The sequence below is a fragment of the Anolis sagrei genome, chromosome 3 (genome assembly GCF_037176765.1).
Source record: "Anolis sagrei isolate rAnoSag1 chromosome 3, rAnoSag1.mat, whole genome shotgun sequence".
NCBI lineage: Eukaryota > Metazoa > Chordata > Lepidosauria > Squamata > Dactyloidae > Anolis > Anolis sagrei.
The window spans coordinates 40,234,336-40,259,403 of NC_090023.1; the positions used below are offsets into that span (position 1 = coordinate 40,234,336).

Sequence of the window (25,068 nt, forward strand, 5' to 3'; positions counted from 1 at the left end):
TGGCCATCAAGGAAGTTTATCATTAACACTAAAAACCTAGAATAATCTTTTAGGGTTTTTTAGGCAGGACTTTTCTTTGCAAGAATCCTTGGCCTCCCTTGAAAATACCATGGAAACTAATCTGAATCATACTCAAAAGCATGATTTGGTCAGAAATCAGCACCCTGATTGGATTGAAGTCTAAACCTGCCTCGGAAGAATTTTAAATGGTAGTCCCAAGCAATCTGTACAAATCAATTCTAGCATTTCATTCACTATTATAAATGTTCTTCTTCTTGAGAAATCCTAATATTCTAAATTTGTATTCTGCATGACATTCCTGCTAATTCCTTGCTAACTGTCAACATGTGGAAAGAGTGAACAAGGCAAAGACCAGAAGCATTCAGCTATCAAAATATCTGGGAAGCAGGGACCTGCTGAGAGCGCAAATGGCATGTGAGAGAGGCTGGTAAAGTTAAAGGGGAGGGAAGCAGATGATCATGTAGAATAGGGATCGGAAGAGTGAGGTTGCGAGGAGAGGAGTCAGGAAAACAGCAGCTTATTGTATCAGCACCAAGGACAGAGGCACCAGGGAAGCGAGTCTACAGGAGCTTGTGGAGATCTTCACAAAACCATCTGGAGATTGTACGGATATAACAGTCGGGTCTAAAATGTGCAACATGGTCTAAAGGCTCCCCTAGGAAATTGTGATGCCACTGTCTTCACCTTGCCAGCAATCATGTATTTTGGGCTCCTACAATTATTTCTTTTTTTACAAAGTTGCTGAGCTCCTTGGAATTGTATGGTTTCAGAGCCGCATAATTCTAACTTGTTTTCTATGTTCTTCCAGAAGTGAACAAGAGTGACAAAGGTAAGTCACTGTTTTCCTATTTTGTTTCTTTCTTCAAAGATTTTCTGCTTTTAACTTAAGCTTTCTGAACATCTTTAAAAGCATGATAGCAACCTGAAAGGAAACTCGTACTTATGTATAAATGTAATGCTATAGACTATAGTGGAGGAAAAAAATATGTATTATTACTGGAGGACAGGGTAGTGAAAGCAGACCAACTAGCATGTTCTTCTTGAAATTGTTTTGCTTTTCTTGGTTAAGTGTAGAAGGGTCATTTCTCTCTCCAGACTCTCCATTTGAATAGAGATTATTAAAAATGTATGTGCGGAGAGTGGCAAAAACATATCCAAAAAAGCTGCCATGAAAACTGGAGTAATTAGTCTTTGAACCCCTTAAGTTTCAATACAACCATATTTCTTTTAAAGTACTGCATATTAAAACTGACAGTATTCTAAGCAGGATCTCTTAACTGGGTTATTGTGTGTTTTCCGAGCTGTATGGCCATGTTCCAGAAGCATTCTCTCCTGACATTTTGCCTGCATCTATGGCAAGCAAAACATCTATGTGAAGACCTCACAATCTCTGAGGATGTCTGCCATAGATGCAGGTGAAATGTCAGGAAAGAATGCTTCTGGAACATGGCCAGACAGCCCGGAAAACACACAACAACCCAGTGATTCCAGCCATGAAAGACTTCAAAACACAGAATATCTTATCATCAATTGCCCCTAGAAAGTATTACTATATTGAAAGCATAATATTATGCTTTAAGGCTGATGCTGTCGAAATATAAATTTAGTGGATTTAAAACATATATCATGCTACTTGTTATGTTCACCAAGTTATGTACAGACCACATCTATATGTAAATACCTATGTGTGAATATGCAAATGAACACATTTACAGCTTTTAGAAACTACTACAGTAATATGATTAAGTGCCACTGAAAATATTTCCTTTTTTGGATATGTTTTTGCTTTAATTATTTCCAGCAGCTTTTCTCCTTTAATATCTGTCCTTGCAAAACATATAGAACAATCTAGAAAGAAGTGACCAAGAGAGGGGATTTTGGTAACTAAGAAAGAGGAAAAGATAATGCAAATTGTGGATCATATAACAAATAAATGGAAGGTGGAAAAGAGAACATGCTAGTTCTGACAAACTTACATAAAACCATAGATGGTCTCAGATCTACTTCACTATACCATAAACCATTTAGCTTTTGAGGTTCATGACTGAACTGAAGACTATTTATGATTCTAAACCTTGCAACACTATTGTTGAAGTGACAAAATAAAATGCATTATTGGAATCATTTTGGGTTCTTGGTGTCTGTTTTTGGAACCTAACCCACAAACACTGGTATGTGCTTTTTAGCACTTTTGTGTGTGTGTTTATATATTCCGCTCCTAGCTACAATTTTTCTTTTTGGAATCACCGTTTGGAAATTCTGCTGTATGGTTGACAAAATGATTATAGCCATGATATTGAATACTTATTTCTGATGCCAAAGGTTCTTGCTATAAAGTGGATTTTGCAAATTGCTTTTTGGATTAGGAAATGTCACGGAGACGAAAAGCTGAAAGTGTGGATGTGTAGACAAACAATGAGAATCATCTTAGAAGAATTTGGTATGAATACGTTCACAAGAATTTAAATTGTGTGCTGTTACAGACTGGTGCTTTGATAATCCATTTCAGACAAAGGACACAAATGTTGACCAGAATATTAGCATTGCTCCTTTCATTATGAGCTGATGATTTCAATAAATTGGAAAGGAGAATAGCTTATGGCTCTCTGATGACTCAACATCTCAAACAGGGCTCGCATATCAGCTCTATCAAGGTGAGGGCTTTTCAAGTGTAGGTTCAAACATTTAGCTGTATTAACCGATGGAATTTCAAGAGATGCATTTTGGTGTGTGAACCAAGTGTTTAAACATATTTCATTCAGTTTTAGAGAGTTTTTCTTCCTTTCCCTTTGTGTGAAGCACAGTTGATATTCATTAAGGAACATTATATACCATTATTGTAGATTTCAAGAAATCACTAAAATAACATGTAATGAAATTCAATCCACATTTCTCTTTGAAAGGAGGACTGTGGCAAGATCTTAACAGCCATAAGGAGTAATGCCATCAAGTCTGTAGCCTGGGGCCGGGGGTTGAAACAATTTTTATTTTTTAGCAAATCTTTGACCATTCTATATTTTTATATAGACTTAATCAAATCGAATTTCTATTCCAGCTACAAAGTTTCAAGTCTAAAAATAAATCTGAAAATGATTCTTAATTGGTAATTTAGTTGATTACAACACCTGTTGGAAACACTTGAAAACTGTGTCAATATACTTTGATAGCAATCAGGCTCCATCTTCGATGGACACTCAAAAGTGCAAATCCAGTCAGTCTTTCTTGCCCCATTGTGCTTCTTATGTATGTTTTCAAAGAGTTGAAAACAACCTTTCATTTGTAGCTGTTGACACTGGCAATGTTGCAGAAATCTGAAGAAGTTTCTTCACGTTCAGAAAAAACTCTCTATAACAGACAAAATATGTTTTCAGTGCATTTCATGTTTTTTCTGCAGTTGCAATCTTTTCCCATTTCCTACAAAACAGGTCAAACTCTTCTATCAGTGTGTCAGTATCTTGAAGACATTCATTGTAAAGTTTTGTGTACTTATTCAAGTTGGATTTAAATTTAATAGGGAGGAGCACTTGCAACCCCTGTGCCTTTTCAACCTTTCTTGAAGCTGGCTGCATAAAAAGTCTAGAAATGGGATGTACACAGTTAGCCTATAATATTTCATTGGTTTTGCTGAAGTTGCCAACACAGGTTTCTGTTTTCTTCAGCTTTCTTCTTATTTCCTTTATCATGACGACGGATTATTTCAAGATGTTTTCCATTGTAAAATAGCAAGTAGTTTTCAGCCAAGCACAAGTTGTTCTGATGGTACTCTAGTTTTTGGTGTCCATTGAAGGACTTCCATTCCATCTTTCCATTGCACAAATTATTTAGCAACCAATCACCAAGCTTCTGATGACCACCTTTACTCTCAACTTTTCCTCCAAACACCACAGAGTACTTAACAGAGTGCAGTTACAGAGTAGAGTACAAAGTACTTATTTACAGTACTTACAGAGTAGCGCAGTACTTACAGAGTAAGCTAACCTTGGGAAATCTGCTGAAAACTTTGATGTCTCTTCTTATCCACAGGAAATACATATCCTGGCAATGGAGTCTGTGGATTTTATGCTAATTGGGTGAAATTTCACTTAGTCATTAGAAACATTCCTGGTCATATAAAGTCCAAGGTCTAATAATGACACAGTTTATTGTCTTTGCTCTTGTTCTATGGTTTCATTGGCAGGGCTTGGATGAGATAAACCAGTAGTAGACACCTCAGTTTCTACAGTTTTCCTCAGTTTTCACCTGCAGTCCAGATGTGCATGTTCTGGGATCTTCATCTGTACCAGCTGCTGCAATGGTTCTCAACCTGTTGCCTTCTTGGTCTTCAATATTTGTTCTTTCCTTTTTTGTCATGAACTCAAAAACACTCAGTTGCTTTGATAGACATTTAAGCATTCCCTAGAGTCAGGTGGGTAAAAGGAAACAGTACCAGCAGCTAACAGGGCTTGACATCTCAGAATAGAAACTCAAACTAGCAGACAATTGCACAGTAAGACAGCTGTGTTTGGAATGACCCCCAGCTACTTTCATGCCTTCCTTTTATACCCCAGTGAGAGGAGCAAGAAGGCAGATGTACGAGAGAGCTCTGAAAGGGGGAAGAACAAGAGAGCAGTGACGTAATTACTTTCAGGTGTTTTTTAAAATAATATTTCAAAAACTATTAGAAATAATTAATTACATAGGGTAAAAAACAAATGAAACTACATAATACAATGTATAATTTCACAAAAAAGGTTTATTAGAATTAGAGATATTAATCAATACATATGTTTTCACTTTAAATTGGAATCTCTAAAAATTAAGATCTATGTCCCACACATATAATTATGTTTTAGAAACTACATAAAATACCTTTTATTTGGTACCTTATTAAAATACTAGATAGTTTAGGAGAAATTAAAGTATAAACTTTTAAAGAAAGCACAAATTATCTTAGTTGTTATATACTTGGAGGCAGCTATCATAAACTGTACTGAAATTTAAGTTTTTCTTATAGAGTTTAACCTGGGGAGTCTGATTCTGATGTCAGTTTCAGTGGTTTACATCATCTTCACATCAAAAATGTTGAAATATCTGTGCTGTCAAAACTTCTACTAAATTGGCTATTGCTGCTATTGCAATGTAAATTGGCAGAAAAGTTGATAATAACAGCATGAATAAATTATCAAAATTTGGTTGAAATAATGCTTGCACTTCTGAAGGAACTCTAATTTTTGCTTCTCTTGGACTTAGCATGGGGATTTGGTTAACCAGTTAAAATTCATGAATAAACTATGGGGGTTTTTTATCTGAAAAAATCGGGGGGGGGGGCACCATTGTGGCTGCCATCATATAGAGCTTTTTTATGTCAATAGGACATGCCAGGAAACAACCAGCCCTGTGTTTCCTGAGCTCTATCATGCAAAAGACTCCAACATGCTTTTTATAGCACTCATTTACCCGCAGTATCCTCCGGTCCCTGCATGGTCCTTTATCTTTCGCTGGTAGAGTTCATGGGAATACTACCTGTGCCTCCACAGCAGAAATTTCTGGAATTAGTGAAAATCTCTCTCCATATAACTGCACTATTTTACTGTTGTCAGACTGAATATGCAGGTCCCGAAGAAGACCAATCAATCACATAAAGACTGAAGTGCATTGAACTTTGTATAAAACAGGAAAACTAAAAAACCTGCCTAAAGAATAAAATACAAGTATCAATAAGCACATGAAGACATGTTTCTTCTTCTACCTGTGTTTACCTAGAACTCATCTATTCGCTGCATTAACATTCTCTCCATCACTTTGTCTGCCTGCCTCTTTTCTTTGGATGTCTAAATACTCAACGGAAGTTTTATATTTCTGCATCTGTCACTTGAATGCACCATAGAGTAGTAGTAGAAGGTCTTGTAATTCATCAAGTGCTGCTTTACTCCTGTCACCCCTACCCTCCTTCCCTTAAGTCTAAAAACAGCCATTCCTATCATCAGACTGGCTCTCAGAAATCAGAGAGAGATGTCACTTCCATCCATTCTTCAGCACAAAGAGAATGCATCACACCTCTAGATTTCATTCTTGCACCACAGATCCGTCAGCTCCCCTTGTGGATTCCACCAATCTGCATTTGATGAGTTTTCTTTATCTGTTAACTAGAGTCACAATGCTATCTTAGTCAGTCACCCTGTCCTGAATGTCTGATATATTGCACACTGAGCTTAATTTTGTCAGTATTCATCGTTATTTGGAACTGCACTGCACCACATCATTTGTGATAGACGAAATAACAAGTAGCCTCTGGACTTTAAAATAAAAACAATTGAAGGCTACACGAAGTGTTCTTCATAATTTAAGGGAGGAAGTTACTTTAGGGTTACTACAGTTCCCAGAATCCCTGGTGCCGGTTCTGTCTGGGGAATTTGGGAGCAACAACCCTGAAGGCACCAGATTCTATCTAATCACAAAAGAAGAACCAGACCTGACTAGCACTTGCAAGGGAAAAGATCAGGGAATATTAGCTGTTGTAAGGCCTTCTCAGTGGCTGCTCCACACTTTGGAAATTCCTCTCCAGAGAGTTAGGATGATTCCTTCCTTGCTCTTTTGTCCATGGGAAAGTGGAAAATATCTTATTCAGTTAGGGTTTTATTAATGGACTGCAAGGGACATTTAATGGTGTGCCATTTTGTTGGTATTATTTTAAATACTCTGTCCATTAATGAAACTTAAACAGTTTTGACTCTCTCTACCCCATCAGCTCTTTCTCCATACAACTGATGTTTTTGATGTTTTTAATCCATATTACTTTAAATAAGATGGCTTGGAACCGAATATTGGAGGGAAAATGGAATATAAATATTCTTGTGCTGTGTGGGCTTTTTTAAAAGTGGATTGACAGCCAGTGTGGTGGAGTGATTTGAAGACTCTTCAGACTAGCTTTGAATTCTTGTTCAGTCAGGCAACTCACATTCTGTCTGCTTCAGAGGAGGACAATAGCAAACCCATCTCTGGATAAATCTTGGCTAGAAAACCTTTTGTCTTAGGTTTCCATAAATTGGAAATGACTCAAAGGCTCACAACAACATCAACAGTCTGTTTTAATGACTTGGTGTGCTCAAGATATTTTAATGACTTAGTGTGATTGAGCACTGCATTCAGAGCATCTGCTCTGAATGCAGTGCTCAAAGGTCCTTTCCGCATCCCTAGAATGAGCCAGGGTCCCATCTAGATTATGCAGGTTGCCCAGGACAGATTGCCAATGCCTTGTGCATCAGTGTATGGCAGCCGTGACAAGAGATTTCAAGTTTTAAAAAATGCCTCATTTCTGCTTCATAGAAGTGCCACTGAATTCTTGTCCTGAGTTTCCAGTGAGGTAGTTGATTTGTGAAATTATCTGCAAGCTAACTTACTAAGGACAGAAGCGTAATATCACTGCAAAAGGTCTCACCAAAAGTAAATGGAGCCTATTCAGAGAATGATCAGGAGTTGATTGGGAACAGTAAAAGACTTCGGGCACCCTGGAGTGTACCTCCTGCTGCACACTACTTTGGGATGGGATTTTATTCAGTGAGTTCAAAGGTGCAGGAACCGAGCCTATTTCTCTCCTTAGAAATTACTCTACATTTGTGAGGATATTGATCATTGAGTACCACTAACTACAGTTTTGTGAAAGTTTAAACTGAACTTCCCACAGGAAGCAGCAGCAATCAGTTCAGTCCAGGAATAAGTTAGACTTTATAGTATTTGGCTCAGTATGAGAAGTAAGTTTCTCTAGAACCATGATAAATGTATATATTGAAAAGTTTTTGCTATAGAAAAGGTCATGTCTGCAAGACAAATACCAGTAAGTAGGCAACACTTCTGATTCACCTTATGAAATCAGTTTTTGTATTTTTCATCTCCATCTACATGGTTTTTGTACAGCTAATGAGTTTTAATTGCTCATAAAATCACTGCCACTTTCTTAGTGTTACAATAGAGATAGTACATAATCCACTCTTCAGTTTCTGTTAGGCTTACAATTAGTCTCAGAAGAGACAAATATACTTGAGGGGTGTGTGACAAATTATGTCACCCTTTTTGTAACTATTATTGTTGTGTGCCTTCAAGCCATTTCTAACTTATACTGCTGTGAAGGTCAATATATAATGGTATTTTCTTGGCAAAACATTTTTCAGAAGAGGTTTACCCTTGCTTTCCTCTAAAAATGGAAAACTGTGACTTACTCAAGGTCACCCAGTTGATTTTCATGGCTGAATCCCTGTTTTCAGAGTCGTGGTCTAACACTCAAATCACTAAACCACACAGATTCTATGTCATCCTTGCTAATCAAAAAGTCTCAGGGCTTTGGCACTAAGAGCCTTCACTCTACTGCACCACCTCTGAGGATTTCAGCTTCCAGGACTCCTAGCAATTGGACAAGCTGGTTAAGACTTCTGGGAGTTGGAGGTCTAAACATCTGGAGGGTTGTACAGGCCTGGTCTAAAACAAAGAGCAAAGCATACAACACTTGTTTTCACCCACTTTCCCCTACTTTCCTTCTCCAACAAAAGAGGTCCCAAGACACTCTAGATATACCAGTGATGACAGTTCTTCATGGCTGGTATGTGAGGGACAATCTGGTGTAACAAGACACACTGGAAATATAACCCGTAGAAGTGCATTTGGTAATGACTGTGTCCAAACCTTTTATGTTGCCTATGCATCTTCCAGTGCCTGGGATCCTTCCTGGAAAGAGAATTAGCCCAAGAGATTGTGTTGCTTGATGCAGAATAGCAAATGGTGCTCCTCACTCACTCTTCTCAAGATGTCGAGTCCCCAAACCAATCATGTTACTTTAGCACATAAGGCAGAAAATGAGGCACAAACATTTCTACAAGATCCCTCTGCATATTGATACATACCAACCCTGCTATGACTTTCAGCAAATGAGATGGTAGCTGCCTCACTATGTGTAACTGTGGGGCTGGCCCTGCTTGAAAATATTCAACAACTATCACTTTCTTCCAGGCTCGACTTCTTTGCCCCACAATGAATTACAACAGATTAGATACAACCATATATATGTCTGGCATGAGCAATTCTTTCACCAAAGAACCGAGTGACTCTTGTACTTCTGAAAAAATATTGGCTCAAAATATTATTGTAAGCACTATTCTATGTACTGCCCACAAATGCACACCAAGTCTCATTCTCTCTTTCTCTTTCCAGGTCTTCTTCATTCTCAAAATGGAATCCTTCAGCAGAATCAGTAGCTATCCTAATTCGACATTATCAGCCTCGCTTTGGCAGGATAACTCCACGGGACCTGGATTGCCCCAATCTCCTGCCTACTATGCCCTCTGTTATTGTGTCTTGATCTTGGCCATAGTTTTTGGGAATGTTCTTGTCTGCCTGGCAGTTATGAGAGAACGTAGTTTGCAAACCACCACTAATTACCTTGTGGTCAGCTTGGCAGTAGCTGATCTGCTTGTGGCCATTTTAGTGATGCCATGGGTTGTGTACCTTGAGGTGAGTAGCTCAGCCAATCCTGGGATACCAGTTTTATAATATTTATACATAATGGAAAGATTCTCAGAATTTGCTACCAGCCATTTGGAAGAAAACAAAGCAGTAAATTGTAAGTACTATTGTCTCTCCTTCTTCCACCAGATTCCCAGTGTTTACTACGGGTAATTTAGGACTAAAGAAACACTATAATCTGCATTGTTTTTCCTTCCTTCACCTTCAAGTTAGTGGATGGTTATGTCATAAAGTACCCTTGGAGATCATATAACTGGTCCCACATTGGTTTAAAAGTGAATAATCTTTGGGAATTAACTTCAAGATACATTAAGCCCCTGTTTATCAGACCTGTGAGGGACGGGAACAGTGTAAAAAGGGTAATTGGCTGAAAATTGGAAACTGGGTGGTTTTAGCTTGAAAATGTATTTTGAGTATTGAAAGATCTAAATAACACACTTTCTCTTTTAAATCCGTTCTAAAGCTAGAGAGGTTTTGCACACATTCAAGAGTGATTTCTTTTTGTATCGGGAAAGACTTGAGAAACTGCAAGTCGCTTCGGGTCTGAGCAAATCGGCCGTCTGCAAGGACATTGCCCAGGGGACACCTGGATGTTTTACAATTCTGTGGGAGGCTTCTCTCATGTTCCTGCATGGGAAGCTGGAGCTGACAGACAGGAGATCACCCCACTGCCTGGATTTGCACCTCTGACCTTTTGGTCAGCAGTCCTGCTGGCACAAGGGTTTAACCCATTGTGCCACCAGGGGCTCCTATTCAAAGTGATTGTTGTTGTTGTTTATTTGTTCAATCGCTTCTGACTCTTCATGACCTCATGGACCAGCCCACACCAGAGTTCCCTGTCAGCCGTCACCACCCCCAGCTCTTTCAGAGTCAAGCCAGTCAGTTCAAGGATACTATCCATTCATTTTGCGCTTGGTCTTCCTTTTTCCTTCTATTTTACCCAACATCATTGTCTTCTCTAAGCTTTCCTATCTTCTCATGATGTCGCCAAATACTTCATCTTTGCCTCTAATATCCTTTCCTCCAATGAACAGTTTGGCTTTATTTCCTGAAGTATGGACTGGTTGGATCTTCTCATAGTCCGAAGCATTCTCAGAATTTTCCTCCAGCACCACAGTTGAAAAGCATCTATCTTCCTTCACTCAGCTTTCTTTATGATCCAGCACTCACATCCATAGATTACTATGGGGAATACCATTGCTTTGACTATGCAGATCTTTGTTGCCAGTGATTAAAGGGGGGAAATTCCTCTTTCTGTAGAGAAACCTTGCAAGCAGACCCAAGTGAGCCTTGTAAGCAAAAAGAACTGACAAAAGAACTGATGTCTTGTCAAATTAATTGGATTTGTCTGTAATTTGGAAGCACCGAAAGAGCAAGTTGTCAAAAGGCAAGGCATTGAAAAGTGGGAGAAGCCTGTATGTGTAACTGGTTAATGGGGATCAAAGCTTGTTATTGTTAACTGCCATTAAGTCCACTTTGACTTACAGCAACTTTTCTGAATGGGAGACCTCCAAGTCACTCTATCATCAACAGCTTTGCAGACTCAGAGCTGTGGCTCCTTAGATTTGAACCTAGACAACTGGAATGCGGTCTTCCTCTTTTCCTTCTCCCTTGTAATATACAAAGCATGATTATCTATTCTAATGTGTTATATATTTATATTTACATGATTTGTCCAGAGTATGACAATTTCATTTAGTCATATTTGTTTCTTTCGAGAGCTTAAGCTTGATTTATTCTAGAACCATTGATTTGCCTTTTGAGCTGTCCATGGTGTCTGTAGAACTCTTTCTTAGCATCGCATTTCAAATGAATTGATTTTCTTTCTGTCAGTTTTCTTCACTGTCCAGCTTTCACAGTCATGCATAGAAATCCATACTCTCTTATTACATGGATTATTCTGATTTGGTATTTAACCCCTGATGGTGCAGTGGGTTAAACCGCTGAGCTGCTGAACTTGCTGACTGAAAGGTTGGTGGTTTGAATCCGGGGAGCGGGGGGAGCTCCCACTGTTAGCCCCAGCTTCTGCCAACCTAGCAGTTCAAAGACCTGCAAGTGTGAATAGATCAATAGGTACCAATTCTACGGGAAGATAACATCGCTCCAAGCAATCATGCTGGCCACATGGCCTTGGAGGTATTTACGGATAATGCTGGCTCTTCGGCTTAGAAATGGAGATGAGCACCAACCCGAGTGTTAAACACAACTAGACTTAGTAGGAGGGAAACATTTACCTTTACCATTTTTACTATCTTTTAGGGAATATGCACACAAAGAGACAGTCCATGGCCCAAGCAGAGAAGGGGGCATCTTGCATCCCCGTTAGCGCATGAGGTACCTCCCCTCTATGCTCAGACCATTCTGTCTAGGTTGAATAAGTCAATTGCAATAATGGAATTGAACTGGGCAATTGACTTTTACAAATGAGGGTCTTTCTCACTGAGGCAAAGCCACTATTAATTAAAGTGTTTAATACTAGTTATAGTCTTGGTTTTCTAATATGAAATCAGTGACTAGAACACAGATTGTCTTCATTAGCCATTTCTTTAGCCAGAAGAAGAGTACTGAATGCATTCTGCTGAACATCTGGAAGAGTGACACCTCTCTTTTTGTGGCATAGAATCACAGAGCTGGAAGGAGATGTTTCAGGCCCAACCCTTTGCTCAATGCAGGATTTTCAGCTCAAAATCTCAAGCAGGTAGCCTTGTTTTGAAGATATGCAGAGGAGACCCCATCACTTTTCTAGGCAGTTGGTTCCACTGCCAAGCGGCTCTCATTGTCAAGAAGTTCCTTCTATGTCTGCCCTCCTGTAACTTTAAACCTTTGTACCTAGTTCTATCCTCAAAAGCAGCAATGAACAACCAAGTATTCCCTTTTTGAATTTGTCTTTGTTGAATTCCATTTGCTACACCATTAAGATCTGCCAGGGAGGCCCTGCTCTCAGTCCCACCCCCTTCGCAAGTGTAACTGGTGGGGATGAGAGACAGGGCCTTCTCAGTGGTTGCCCCTCGACTATGGAACTCCCTCCCCAATGATATTAGATTGTCCCCCTCCCTCCTGGTCTTCAGGAAAAAAAGTTAAGTCCTGGCCCTGGAACCAGGCATTCGGGGAATAGGGCAATAGTGCAGTATGGAACAGACATGAATGCAGCACCATAAAGGATGACCATGGGTTTAGTATTCTGTTTTAACAGTTTAACAGTTTTATTGTATTTATATGTTTTTATTGTTTAATATGATGTATTCATACACTGTGTTTACTATGTGGCACTGAAGTGGCCAAACTGTAAGCCTCTCTGAGTCCCCTTCAGTATGAGAAGAGCAGGGTAGAAGTATAGAAAATAAATAAATAATAAATAGAGGGGTTTCTTTTTTTTTAGTTCTAGTCCTATATTTCAATATTTTAGCTACTTTATCTAGTTTTGTATCTGCAAACTTGATAAGGTTTCCCTGCGCTCCACCATCTAAATTATTAATAAAAATATTAAATAGTGTTGGCTGCAGGACAAAACCTGCAGCGCTGCACTTGAGACACCTTTCCAATTTGAGCCACAGCTACTGATGACAACTCTTTTAACATGGTTTTCCAACCAATTGGTTGGAAAGTTCTCCAAGTTTCCAAAAGACTATCCAAAATTTCATTATCTCATAATGTCTTTCTACATTTTCTGTTTGGTTTTTCAGTGACAAATGGCCAAAATTGCAACTCACCACCCATGAAATAGCAGGGTTGTTGTAGGGTTTTTTGGGCTATATGGAGCCTGAAAAAGGGGGTACACTAACTCTGAGGATATATGGAGCCCGAAAAAGGGGGTACACTACCTAGAGGTACATTACCTCTGAGGATGCTTGCCATAGATGCAGGCGAAACATCAGGAGAGAATGCCTCTAGACCATGGCCATATAGCCCAAAAAAACCTACAACAACCCAGTGATTCTGGCCATGAAAGCCTTTGACAATACATGAAATAGCAGTTTATCCTTATTCACACCCCAAACACCAACTTATCCTACAAGAAACCAAACCCATAACAATACTCTTACCAGAAACAAAGTGAGTTCCACTTGTGATATTCAGTCATGAAACTGGACAAAACTTCGGTGATAATTTTGTCTCCATATGTACTGTTGTTTCCCTGTCATAAAGTTAACCCTGAGTTTGACAGGAGGAATAAAGATAAAACTTTTTGAAAGTATGGGACCCCTTCCTCCTAAATTCACAATTATGTCTATACTTGGATCAAACCTATCAATACGATGAAGACAAATAATTTTTAGTGATGTTTGTGGCATTCTTCTTAATCCACATCTGAGAAACCAAATTTAACCTAAGTCAAACTTAAAAGATGCATGGTCCTGAGAGACAGTACGTATTTTGAAACTGACGATTAAATATTCATAGCATGTCATCACAGATCAAAAGTAAGAAAAGAAAATATTATACTGCAGAGCCAATTATGCACTCACAATGAAACTGGCAATGTGCAGAATCGTTTTACAAAGAGATTCTGTCCATGGAATATTTAATAGCCAAAAAACAGAACAGGTACAAAAGGGAACGTTAAGAAAAGACGAGGGAATAGTAAGGGAAGCAACTGAACCAGAGATGATACATGTCTGCTCTTATTCAAGTCTAGAGCAGCGTTTCTCAACCTGGGAGTTGGGACCCCCAGGGGTGTCAGAAGGGTCACCAAAGACAATAAGAAAAAAGTGTTTTCTGTTGATCATGGGAGGTCTGTGTGGGAAGTTTGGCCCTATTTTATTGGTGGTGTTCAGAATTCTCTTTGATTGTAGGTGAACTATAAATTCCAGCATCTACAACTCCCAAATGTCAAGGTCTATTTTCCCCAAACTCCACCAGTAGACATACTGAGTATTCATGCCAAGTTCAGTCCAGATCTATCGTTGTTTGAGTCCACAGCGTTCTCTGGATGTAGGTGAACTACAACTCCCAAACACATGGTCAATGCCCACCAAACTCTTCCAGTATTTTCTCTTTGTCATGGGAGTTCTGTGTGCCAAATTTGGTTCAATTCTTTTGTCGGTGGAGTTCAGAATGCTGTTTGACTGTAGGTGACCTATAAATGCCAGCAACTACAACTCCCAAATGACAAAATTAACCCCCCTCCCAACCCCACCAGTATTCAAATTTAGGCGTATCGAGTATTTGTGCCAAATTTGATCCAGTGAATGAAAATACATCCTGCATATCAGATATTTACATTACAATTCATAACAGCAGCAGTTATGAAGTAGCAACGAAAATAATTTTATGGTTGGGGGTCACCACAACATGAGAAACTGTATTAAGGGGTCTCAGCACTAGGAAGGTTGAGAACCACTGGTCTAGAGCATCTTTCATCTTAAGAACTCAAAACAATTTGCAGTCATTAATGCATTCACTAGGTCTTGTATGATTTGCAAGTGAAATAATAATTTTTTAAAACCCTGCCTCTTTAAGGCCAGAGATTGAGAAATAGGATTCACAGCAGGAGCTTATATTTCAACTAGCAACATACTCAGAGTCAGTAACTCAAGTCAGAAAACAGATCTCAAAACCAGTAAGGATCCAAAACAAACAATGGTGCTCAGCATATTTTGCTAAAAAGTCAAGCATATTGGGATTTCTGAAAGATTGATGTAAGATACTGTATTCAAGTCCCATTAAGAATGGAAATTTTAAGCTTTCCTCTCGTATAATCCCTCAGCTGGTATTAAATGTGGGAGTTCCCTACAGAAAACCTTCCCTTTCCATCAACTTAAAAATACAAAGTTAAAAACTTGGCATTATGCTAAATGTCCTTTGACCAGTAGCTGGCCACTTGGAGTGCCTTTGGTGTTGCTACAAGAAGGTCCTCATTGTGCATGTGGCAGGGCTCAGGTTGCATTATAATTGGTGATCTGTGGTTATTAGGTGGTCTGTGGTTTGCTCTTCTCCACACTCATGTCATGGACTCTGCTTTGTAGCCCCATTTCTTGTAGGGGTTCCTTTCGGAAATCCCTGAGTTGTGCCCAAATGTGGGTTTTCTGTTCCTTAGCCTACCAAATGAGAAGACTTTCATGGTGCTTGTTGCAGTTACCAAGAATGGAGGCTTTTCCTGGTCTTTAAATCTGTCTCCAGTGTAAGGACTTATTGCTATCTCACTTATGTGACACCAGTTATGAGGAGCATCTAAATACCCTCAAGGTTCATATCAGGATGTATACAACATTCATCCCCAATGGATACATTCCTCTTTATTCAAAGTATGAATTAACCATGTTTTAAAAAATTGGCCGAATTATTTTCTACTTTATCTGAGCTATTTTTGCATTCATTGTGGGTAATGATTTATTTCCATGAAAATATGTTTGTATTATAGAAAATGTATTCAGCTACATCTTCTAATGCCAATTCCTTGAATACACTGGACCCTCATTTCAAATCACTCCAGGAAGCAAGCAATCGATGCATGATCTTAATGTACAAAATGCCTGATTTCTCACTGAGCATACAACAATATAGACACAAGATAGAAATACCAAAACACTGTCTAGCAGGGTCACTTGTTCTGCAGTAGTAAAAAAAGAAAAAAGAAATCTATCTAAATACTGAGATTCATCCATTTTCAATTATATGAAGAACCTTGCAAAATCACCTCTGAGTACTCCTTTCCTAAGAAAATCCTACAAAATTCATAGGTTTATTGTAAGTTGACAGGCAACTTGAAGGCACACACACACACTTATATAAATATTTCCATCAGCTTTAACCTGTTGTGCTGCTTTTTTAAAAAAAAATCACAATGCAGTAATGCATATTTTCTTTTGCTGTTTTTTAAAAGCAAACTTAACAGATTGCTTGTTTTGCCTTGGCTGTCATTCTCAGAAGAAAAGTGGAATGTAGATGTCATGATAAACAAATCAACGGTTTTCATATACGGCATGATAAGAAAATGTGAGTGTAGGGCAGTGTTTCTCAACCTTCCTAATGCCTTGAATCCATAATACAGTTCCTCATGTTGTGGTGACCCTCACACATAACATTATTTTTATTGCTATTTCATTTTTCTACTGATACGAATCATAATGTAAATATCTGATATGCAGGATGATTTTCATTCACTGGACCAAATTTGGCACAAATATCCCAGATTTGAATAATAGTGAGGTTGGGGGAGGTTGATTTTGTCATTTAGGAGTTGTAGTTGCTGGGATTTATGTTGTTGTTCATTCGTTCAGTCATTTCCGACTCTTTGTGACCTCATGGACCTGCCCATGCCAGAGCTCCCTGTCGGCTGTCACCACCTCCAGCTCTTTCAAGGTCAAACCAGTCACTTCAGGGATGCCGTCCATCCATCTTGCCCTTGGTTGACCCCTCTTCCTTTTCCTTTCCATTTTCCCCAGTATAAGTGTCTTCTCTAAACTTTCCTTTCTTCTCATGATGTAGCCAAAGTACTTCATCTTTGCCTCTACTACCCTTCCCTCCAATGAGCAGTTGGGCTTTATTTCCTGAAGTATGAACTGGTTGGATTTTCTTGCAGTCCAAGGCACGCTGGGATTTATAATTAACCTAAAACCAAATAGCATTCTGAACTCCACCATTGATGGAATTGAACCAAACTTGGCACACAGAATTCCCATGACCAACAGATTATACTGGTTTGGTGGGCATTGACCTTGAGTTTTGGAGTTGTAGTTCACCTACACCCAGAGAGCACTGTGGACTCAAACAATGATGGATCTGGACCAAACTTGGCACAAATAGTCAGTATACCCAAAGGTGAACACTGGTGGAGTTTTGGGAAAAATAGACCTTGGCATTTGGGAGTTGTAGTTGCCGGGATTTATAGTTCACGTGCAAACAAAGAGCATTCTGAACCCCACCAATGAGAGAATTGGGCCAAACTCCCCATACAGAACCACCATGACCAACAGAAAATACTGTCTTTTCTGACGCCTCTGCTTAAAAAGTTTGTGGACCCCTGGTCTAGAGGGTGAGGCGTATGATATTAGCTTTCTTTGTGAAAGAAAGACGTTTCCGGTTCCGGTTATGGTGGCTGGCAGCAAAACCGCTGCACTGCTCAGCCAGCTCTGCAATCTGGAAGAATCCTGAGCCTCTCCCTCTCCTAACATCTCCATATCGAAGGGGAGAGGAACTCCGAGCCTTGAGCCCCCGATAGAGGGGCAGAAAGCCGGTAAGGAGCCAGGGGAAGGCCGGAAAATAAAAGAAAAAAGCGGAGAAGCGAAGAGGGAGAAGGAACCCCCGCCGCCATCTTACCGCGGCCACTCACATTGCTGGTCGCGGTCTGCCGTGCCGCCGCCGCCGCTGCTTCCTGGCCCGCCGCTGCTGCTTGGCCCCCGCCGCCACAGCTGGTAGGGAGACCATCGTGGGGCTACCGGACCGCTGCCGGCCGTTTAAAGGAGGGATGCCTGGCTGCCGCTAAGCCGCCATCCCCGCGACCGAGTGCGACCGAGTGCCGCTGGGCCGGAAGGGGAGGCCCATCCCCGCTGGGCCGCCAGACCACCGCCGCCGCCGACCCGCGGGTGGAGAAGCCGAACGCAGGGCCGCCACCGCTGAGTGACCGCCGCCGCCGGACCGCTGTATCGCTACACCGCCGGTCGCTGGGTGGGGAGGCCGGGCGCTCCCTGGCCTCCACAGCCGCTGCTGGTGGGACGGTGCCGGCGCCGAGCCGCTGCTGGGCCGGGAGGCTGTTTTCAACCCTCGGGCGAGTCCGGGGGGCTGTTTCCATCTTCGGGCGAGTCCGCCCCTGCTTTCCATCTTCGGGCGGACCCGCCCCTGCCCTCCATCTTCGGGCGAATCCACCCCTGCTCTCCATCTGCAAGCGAGCCCACCCCGCCGACATAGAGGCCAGGAGCCTAGAGGAGCCGCCCGGTGAGGATCATCGTGTGCCGGGCGAGTCCGCCCCCACCTTCCAGCTTTAGGCGAGTTGCTTCATCCGGGCGAGTCCACCCCACTTTTCCATCCTTGGGCGAATCCGCCCTGCAGGCACGGAGACCGGGATCCTGGGGAACCACCCCGGTAAAGATCAACGTGTGTTGCCTGGCCTCATTGCTGACTGGCCTCATCGTGACTCCTACAGGGGCCTGACCATTGTGTAGAACCACCTATGTGTAGACCGGCTTTCTCGCTGAGCAAGAGCGTGACTGTCTATCTGTGCTGCCCCACCCCCGAGTTACCAACTCCGGAAGCCCATCCGCTGGCTTACAATCCGTCTAGAGACTCTGGGGTCATGGCAATATTTAATTAATTACCACCATTACCACCCATAAAGGGGAGTTGTATAATACCAACCAGTCCATTCCTGGTAGTCATTGTTGTCATCTGCCATCTGTAATAGGATATAGCACTTAGGCGCCTGCCATCGATTGCCAGATTGCACCAGCACTTTCGCCCCTTCCCCGTCCCTCTGTGCCGCACTTTATTATCACTAAGTAGAGCACTTTAGACCTAGCACTTTATTGTGATCTGCACTTTATTAATGTGCCTTTAGACCTTGCACTTTGTTAATGTGCCTTTATGAATGTGTGCTGCTGCTAACTAACTACGATCATTACGATTACTGATGAATTGCTCCTAATTCTAAGCACTTTATGAACTGTTCCATTGTAGTAGTCGGAACATCAATTACCATCGGTATTGCTGCTACCCATGTGGTCCCCTGCCCCCATTTGTGTATTGTTCCTGTTGCTTTTTTGTAGCGGAGGGGGCAGAAGGGGTGGTGTTCTGGAGCCTGTGATTGAAGATGTGGTGGGGAGGGGGGAGGAGGGGGAGAGGGGTTGTTGGCAAGAACCTATAAGCCCAACAACAAGCGTAGGAGAAAGTGATCGTATGGCTCGGAACTGCGGCATGGAGGGGGGGAGGTGTTCCACTAGCCGAGGGGCCCCCATAGAGGTCGTGGTGGGAAGGAGGAGATGCGGGAGAAGGAGACCTCGAATTCGGCTCAATTCGGACCGCTTATCTAAATTAACTACTCCCAAACGGTCTCCTAAGGTAAATTGGTGTAACCAGGTGAGCGGGCCCTCTGGCTTGAAGGTGGTGTTGTTGAACGCCAGGTCTGTCAACGGAAAGACATCTTGGATCCAGGATTTAATCCTGGAGGAGCGGGCAGATCTGGCGTGCATCACGGAGACCTGGTTGGATGAAGCGGGGGGCGTAAACCTCTCCCAGCTCTGTCCTCCAGGTTTCTCCGTGCAACACCAACCAAGAGCCGGAGGACGGGGAGGCGGTGTCGCAGTAGTCTATAGAGATTCCATCCATCTAACCAGGAGCCCCATCCCGCAGACCACAAATTTTGAATGCGTCCACCTGAGGGTGGGTGACCGGGACAGAATAGGGATTCTGCTAGTGTACCGTCCACCTCGCTGCACTACAGTCTCCCTACCTGAGCTAGCGGGGGTGGTCTCGAGCCTGGCGGTGGAGTCCCAACGGCTTCTTGTGCTGGGGGACTTCAACATCCACGCCAAGGCAACCCTCACAGGTGCGGCTCAGGACTTCATGTCCGCCATGGCAACCATGGGGCTGTCCCAACGAATAACTGGCCCCACCCACTGTGCTGGACACACATTGGACTTGGTTTTCTGCCAGGGATGGGAGCAGGGTGGCGGTGTGGAGGAGTTGTCTATCTCTCCGTTGCCATGGTCCGACCACTTCCTGATTAGATTTAGGCTCACTGCGCCCCCTAACCTCCGCAAGGGTGGAGGACCCATTAGGATGGTCCGCCCCAGGAGGCTAATGGATCCGAGTGGATTCCTGACAGCTCTTGGGGAGTTTCCCGCCGCCGCGGTAGGTGATCATGTCGAGGCCTTGGTCGCTCTCTGGAATGGGGAGATGACCAAGGCTATTGACAAGATCGCTCCGGAATGTCCCCTCTCGAGTAACCGAGCTAAACCAGCCCCTTGGTTCACTGAGGAGCTGGCAGCGATGAAGCGAAAGAAGAGGGTTCTAGAGAGCGTGTGGCGCTCAGACCCAAGCGAGTCAAACCGAACACGGTTTGTGTCCTTTTTAAGGGCATATGCCGCGGCAATAAAAGCCGCAAAGAAAACTTTCTTTGCGGCCACTATTGCGTCTGCAAAAAACCGTCCGGCGGAGTTGTTTCGGGTTGTCAGAGGTCTTTTAACTCCCCCTACTTCAGGTGGGAGCCCTGACAACTCGGCAGCGCGCTGTGAAGCATTTGCTCGGTTCTTTGCAGACAAAGTCGCTTTGATCCGCTCTGGGCTGGACGCCACATTAGATGCAGTCTCTGTGGATGTGACACAAGCACCTGCTTGTCCGATTTTGTTGGATTCTTTTCAGTTTGTGAAACCCGAGGATGTGGACAAGATACTTGGAGGAATGAGACCCACCACGTCCATCCTAGACCCCTGCCCATCCTGGCTTCTGAAGGAGGCCAGAGGGGGATTGGCCGAGTGGGTAACGGTGGTGGTTAATGCCTCCCTTCGGGAAGGCAAGATTCCAGCGAGCCTAAAACAGGCTGTTGTAAAGCCGCTGTTGAAGAAACCATCACTTGACCCCACTAAATTGGACAACTTTCGGCCTGTTTCCAATCTTCCCTTCTTGGGCAAAGTCATGGAAAGCGTGGTGGCCTCACAACTCCAGGTATTCTTGAGAGACACGGATATTCTGGATCCGGCACAGTCTGGTTTCAGACCGGGACATGGTACCGAGACGGTCTTGGTCGCCTTAGTGGATGATCTGCGCCGGGAGCTAGACAGGGGGAGTGTGTCCCTGTTGGTGCTCCTGGACCTCTCAGCGGCCTTCGATACCGTCGACCACGGTATTCTTCTGGGGCGCCTTGCAGAGATGGGTCTTGGGGGCACTGCTTTGCAGTGGCTCCGGTCATTTCTGGAGGGTCGTACTCAGAAGGTGTTGCTGGGGGACTCCTGTTCAGCGCCACAGCCGTTGATCTGTGGCGTTCCTCAGGGTTCCATCTTGTCCCCCTTGCTGTTTAACATCTACATGAAGCCGCTGGGTGAGATCATCCGGAGTTTCGGGGTGCGGTGTCACCTGTACGCAGATGATGTCCAACTCTGTCACTCCTTCCCACCTGCTACTAAGGAGGCCGTCGAAGTCCTGAACCGGTGCCTGGCCGCTGTAATGGTCTGGATGAGGGCGAACAAACTGAAACTAAATCCAGACAAGACAGAGGTACTCCTGGTCAGTCGCAAGGCCGAACAGGGTATAGGGTTACAGCCTGTGCTGGACGGGGTCGCACTCCCCTTGAAGGCACAGGTTCGCAGCTTGGGTGTGACCCTGGACTCATCGCTGAGCCTGGAGCCTCAGGTTTCAGCGGTGACCAGGGGAGCATTTGCACAGCTTAGGCTCGTGCACCAGCTGCGCCCGTATCTTGGGAAGTCTGACTTGGCCACGGTGGTACACGCTTTGGTCACATCCCGCCTCGACTACTGCAACGCTCTCTACGTGGGGCTGCCCTTGAAGACGGCCCGGAAGCTTCAGCTAGTCCAACGCGCGGCAGCCATGTTGTTAACGGGAGCAGGACGCAGAGAGCATACAACGCCCCTGCTGTCCCAGCTCCACTGGCTGCCGATTCGCTACCGGGCCCAATTTAAGGTGCTGGTGTTATCCTACAAAGCCCTAAACGGTTCCAGCCCAAAATACCTTGCAGACCGCATCTCGGCCTATGAGCCCACGAGGGCCTTGAGATCATCCGGGGAGGCCCTTCTCTCGGTCCCGCCTGCCTCACAGGCACGTCTGGCGGGGACGAGAGAGCGGGCCTTCTCGGTGGTGGCCCCCCGGCTGTGGAACACCCTCCCTGCTGAAGTTAGACAGGCGCCCTCCTTGATGGCCTTTCGTAGGAGCCTGAAAACATGGCTCTTCGAGCAGGCCTTCGATTGAGTGTATCTTGAAACGACACTGGAATGAACTAGGACTATGAATTTTGGCTATGACCCCAGGACTTGACGAAGCGGATTTTTAGTATAAGTATATGTTATGTTTGTATTGTCTGGTTTGTATTGTCGTGATTTATTGTACACTGTCCTTTTTGTTGCTGTTCACCGCCCCGAGTCGCCCTCGGGCTGAGAGGGGCGGTCAATAAATGCATAAAATAAATAATAAATAAATAAATAAAGTCCCTCACAGTCCCTCAAACTGTTGGAGGGCCGGATTATAATTTGAAAAATAAAACATGAATTCCTGTGCACACTGCACATATCTTATTTGTAGTGTAAAAAACACTTAAAAACAATAAAATAATTAAAATGAGGAACAATGTTAACAAATATAAACTTATTATTATTTCAGTGGGAAATGTGGGCCTGCTTTTGGCTGATGAGATAGGATCGTTGTTGTTGTTATGTGCTTTCAAGTCGTTTCAGACTTAGGTTAACCCTGAGCGAGGGCCGGGTAAATGACCTTGGAGGGCCGCATCCGGCCCCCGGGCCTTAGTTTGGGGACCCCTGCTCTAGACCTCTCTTTACCAACTCTTTTCTCATACTATAACAGCATCAACAAAAACTTTAATTTATTCTTCAAAGCTCAGAATTGCCAAGCCCTTCTCTTCTTCTTGCAAAAAGTAAACAAAAGGTTTTCAGTCTTTTAAAAAGGTTTTCAAGGTCCTTTGTTTTAGTAGGCATGTTAGCTTGTCCATTTCAGCCAAGTCCATCATTTTTAGTATCCATTTCTCCATTGTTGGCATTGTTGTACTCTTCTATTTCTGTGCATAGAGTAGTCTGGCTGCTATGGTCATAGATTGCCATTGTCTATCTTGGTTATTTTTTTATCAGTCAGACCAAGTAGGAAAGTCTCCCTACGGATGTCCCGATCCTCAAACACGCTCTGCTTCATTCGGAAAAATGCTGCACTCACAGAGCTCAGGCGGTGTTGTATTTCAGTAATGTTGGCTTTTGTGGAGAGGTGGCTGCCAAGGTAGCAGAAATGGTCAACATTGTCTAATGTTACACCATTAAGCTGTATTTCTGGCATTGGAGCGGGATTGTCTGGTGACTGCTGGAAGAGCACTCATCTATACACAGGGTATAATGGAGTTACATGATAGTCGTAACAACACTAAGTATAATAAAAAAAGTAGATTTAGAAGAAATATTTATGAAAATATTTCTCCCTTCTCAGATACATGTGTGAGGAAATGAACACAGTAAGGAACAAATAGCAGAAGATCTTTGGAAGGAGTAAGAAATACATTGGCTAAGAGTCTACATCTATAGAAAGGGTATAACTGAGTTACATGATAGTCGTAACAACACTAAGTATCATAACAAAGCAGATTTAGAAGAAATATTTATGAAAATTGGAGGGAAGAATGTCAATAATTGAAGATATGAAGGTTATTCTGTATTACTAGTAGGAAATAGCAAAGATTTAGAAAGGTTACTGCTGAACGTTAAGGAAGAAAATGCAATAGAGTACATTACCATACATTACCTCACATAAGCGAAATGTTAGCCTTTCGAAATTTTAGCCCTAAATAAATGTCCACCAGTGTTTGGACTTTGAACATTCAAAATAGGAGTGCAACTTGATTGGGAGCCTAGGACAGGCAATTGCTAGGAAGGTGAGCCTAAATGAGTTTCTATTCATTTCCAAACAAAAAATTTGTTCAGTGTTGTCTTATTTGAAAGAGTAGTTTTTATTCTGTTACATAAATTGAGTGTATTAACCATCATAGCTTGATAGGAAAAATGAATTAATTTACAAAGCTATAAATTCTACAGCCTGCTTTCCCATTCAATATGTTTCTCTGATTCTGAGAGAGGCAAAAGATAATTTCATATGATGACTGCTGTTTAAACATTCTAGAAATTGTTACTAGAAACATTTTATGGAGCTGGAATCAGATATAATTGGCATCACATTTATCAATTTTACTAATCTGATGTTATATGTGGTCAGATGCACTCTTCAAGATGATCTTGCTCTGTATTCATGCCTTTGACATCCACAATTTAATTCAAAACACAGCCAAAGTGTAGAGACAGCTAATTCTTCCCAATGCGGAATTTAGTAGCATATGAGACATATATTATTGATTTATATGTGTTGTGTGATGCGTTGGAAAATATTTTTAAAATTATTCTTATATGATAGCATATAAAATAAGATTTTGTTTGGATTGGGAGAAAATGCAGCCTTGAAATGAATACTGATTGGTGAATGGAAATTTGGACGACGGATTGGATCACGACTCTAGTTATGAGATGCATTGTGTTGTCTATTGTTGTTTCAATATTGTATATTATGCTTTTATGGTTTTAAATTATATATCGTTGATTGTTTTTTATTGTTGTTGTAAACCGTGTTGAGTCGCCTGTTGGGCTGAGAAACTGCGGTATACAAGTAAAGTAAATAAAATAAATAAATGTTTGAGGAAATAAAATCATTTCATCCATTATGGAACCATTGTTACATTAAAGAATTTCTTCTAATGTTCAATTGAAATCTATTCTTTTTTAAATTTTGCATAAGGTTGCAAAACATATGTTTTTTAAAATTTTGTATAAGGCTTTCTGTTTTGCATAAAGCTTTTTGTTTAGTATATGGGCATTGCTGTTCTGCAGCATTTGCATAAGAAGAGTA

General features: G+C 42.2%; 1 protein-coding gene across 1 annotated transcript in view; it reads left to right on the forward strand.

Annotated features, from left to right (window-relative positions):
• The first annotated feature begins 495 nt into the window (after window positions 1–495).
• DRD3 (dopamine receptor D3) overlaps window positions 496–25,068 on the forward strand; it is a 39,679-nt gene continuing 15,106 nt past the window's right edge. The window contains exons 1-2 of the mRNA XM_060770778.2: window positions 496–850; window positions 9,202–9,501. Of these exons, the coding sequence (XP_060626761.2) occupies window positions 9,220–9,501 (282 nt within the window). The 5' untranslated portion in view covers window positions 496–850; window positions 9,202–9,219. The remainder of the gene's footprint in view (window positions 851–9,201; window positions 9,502–25,068) is intronic.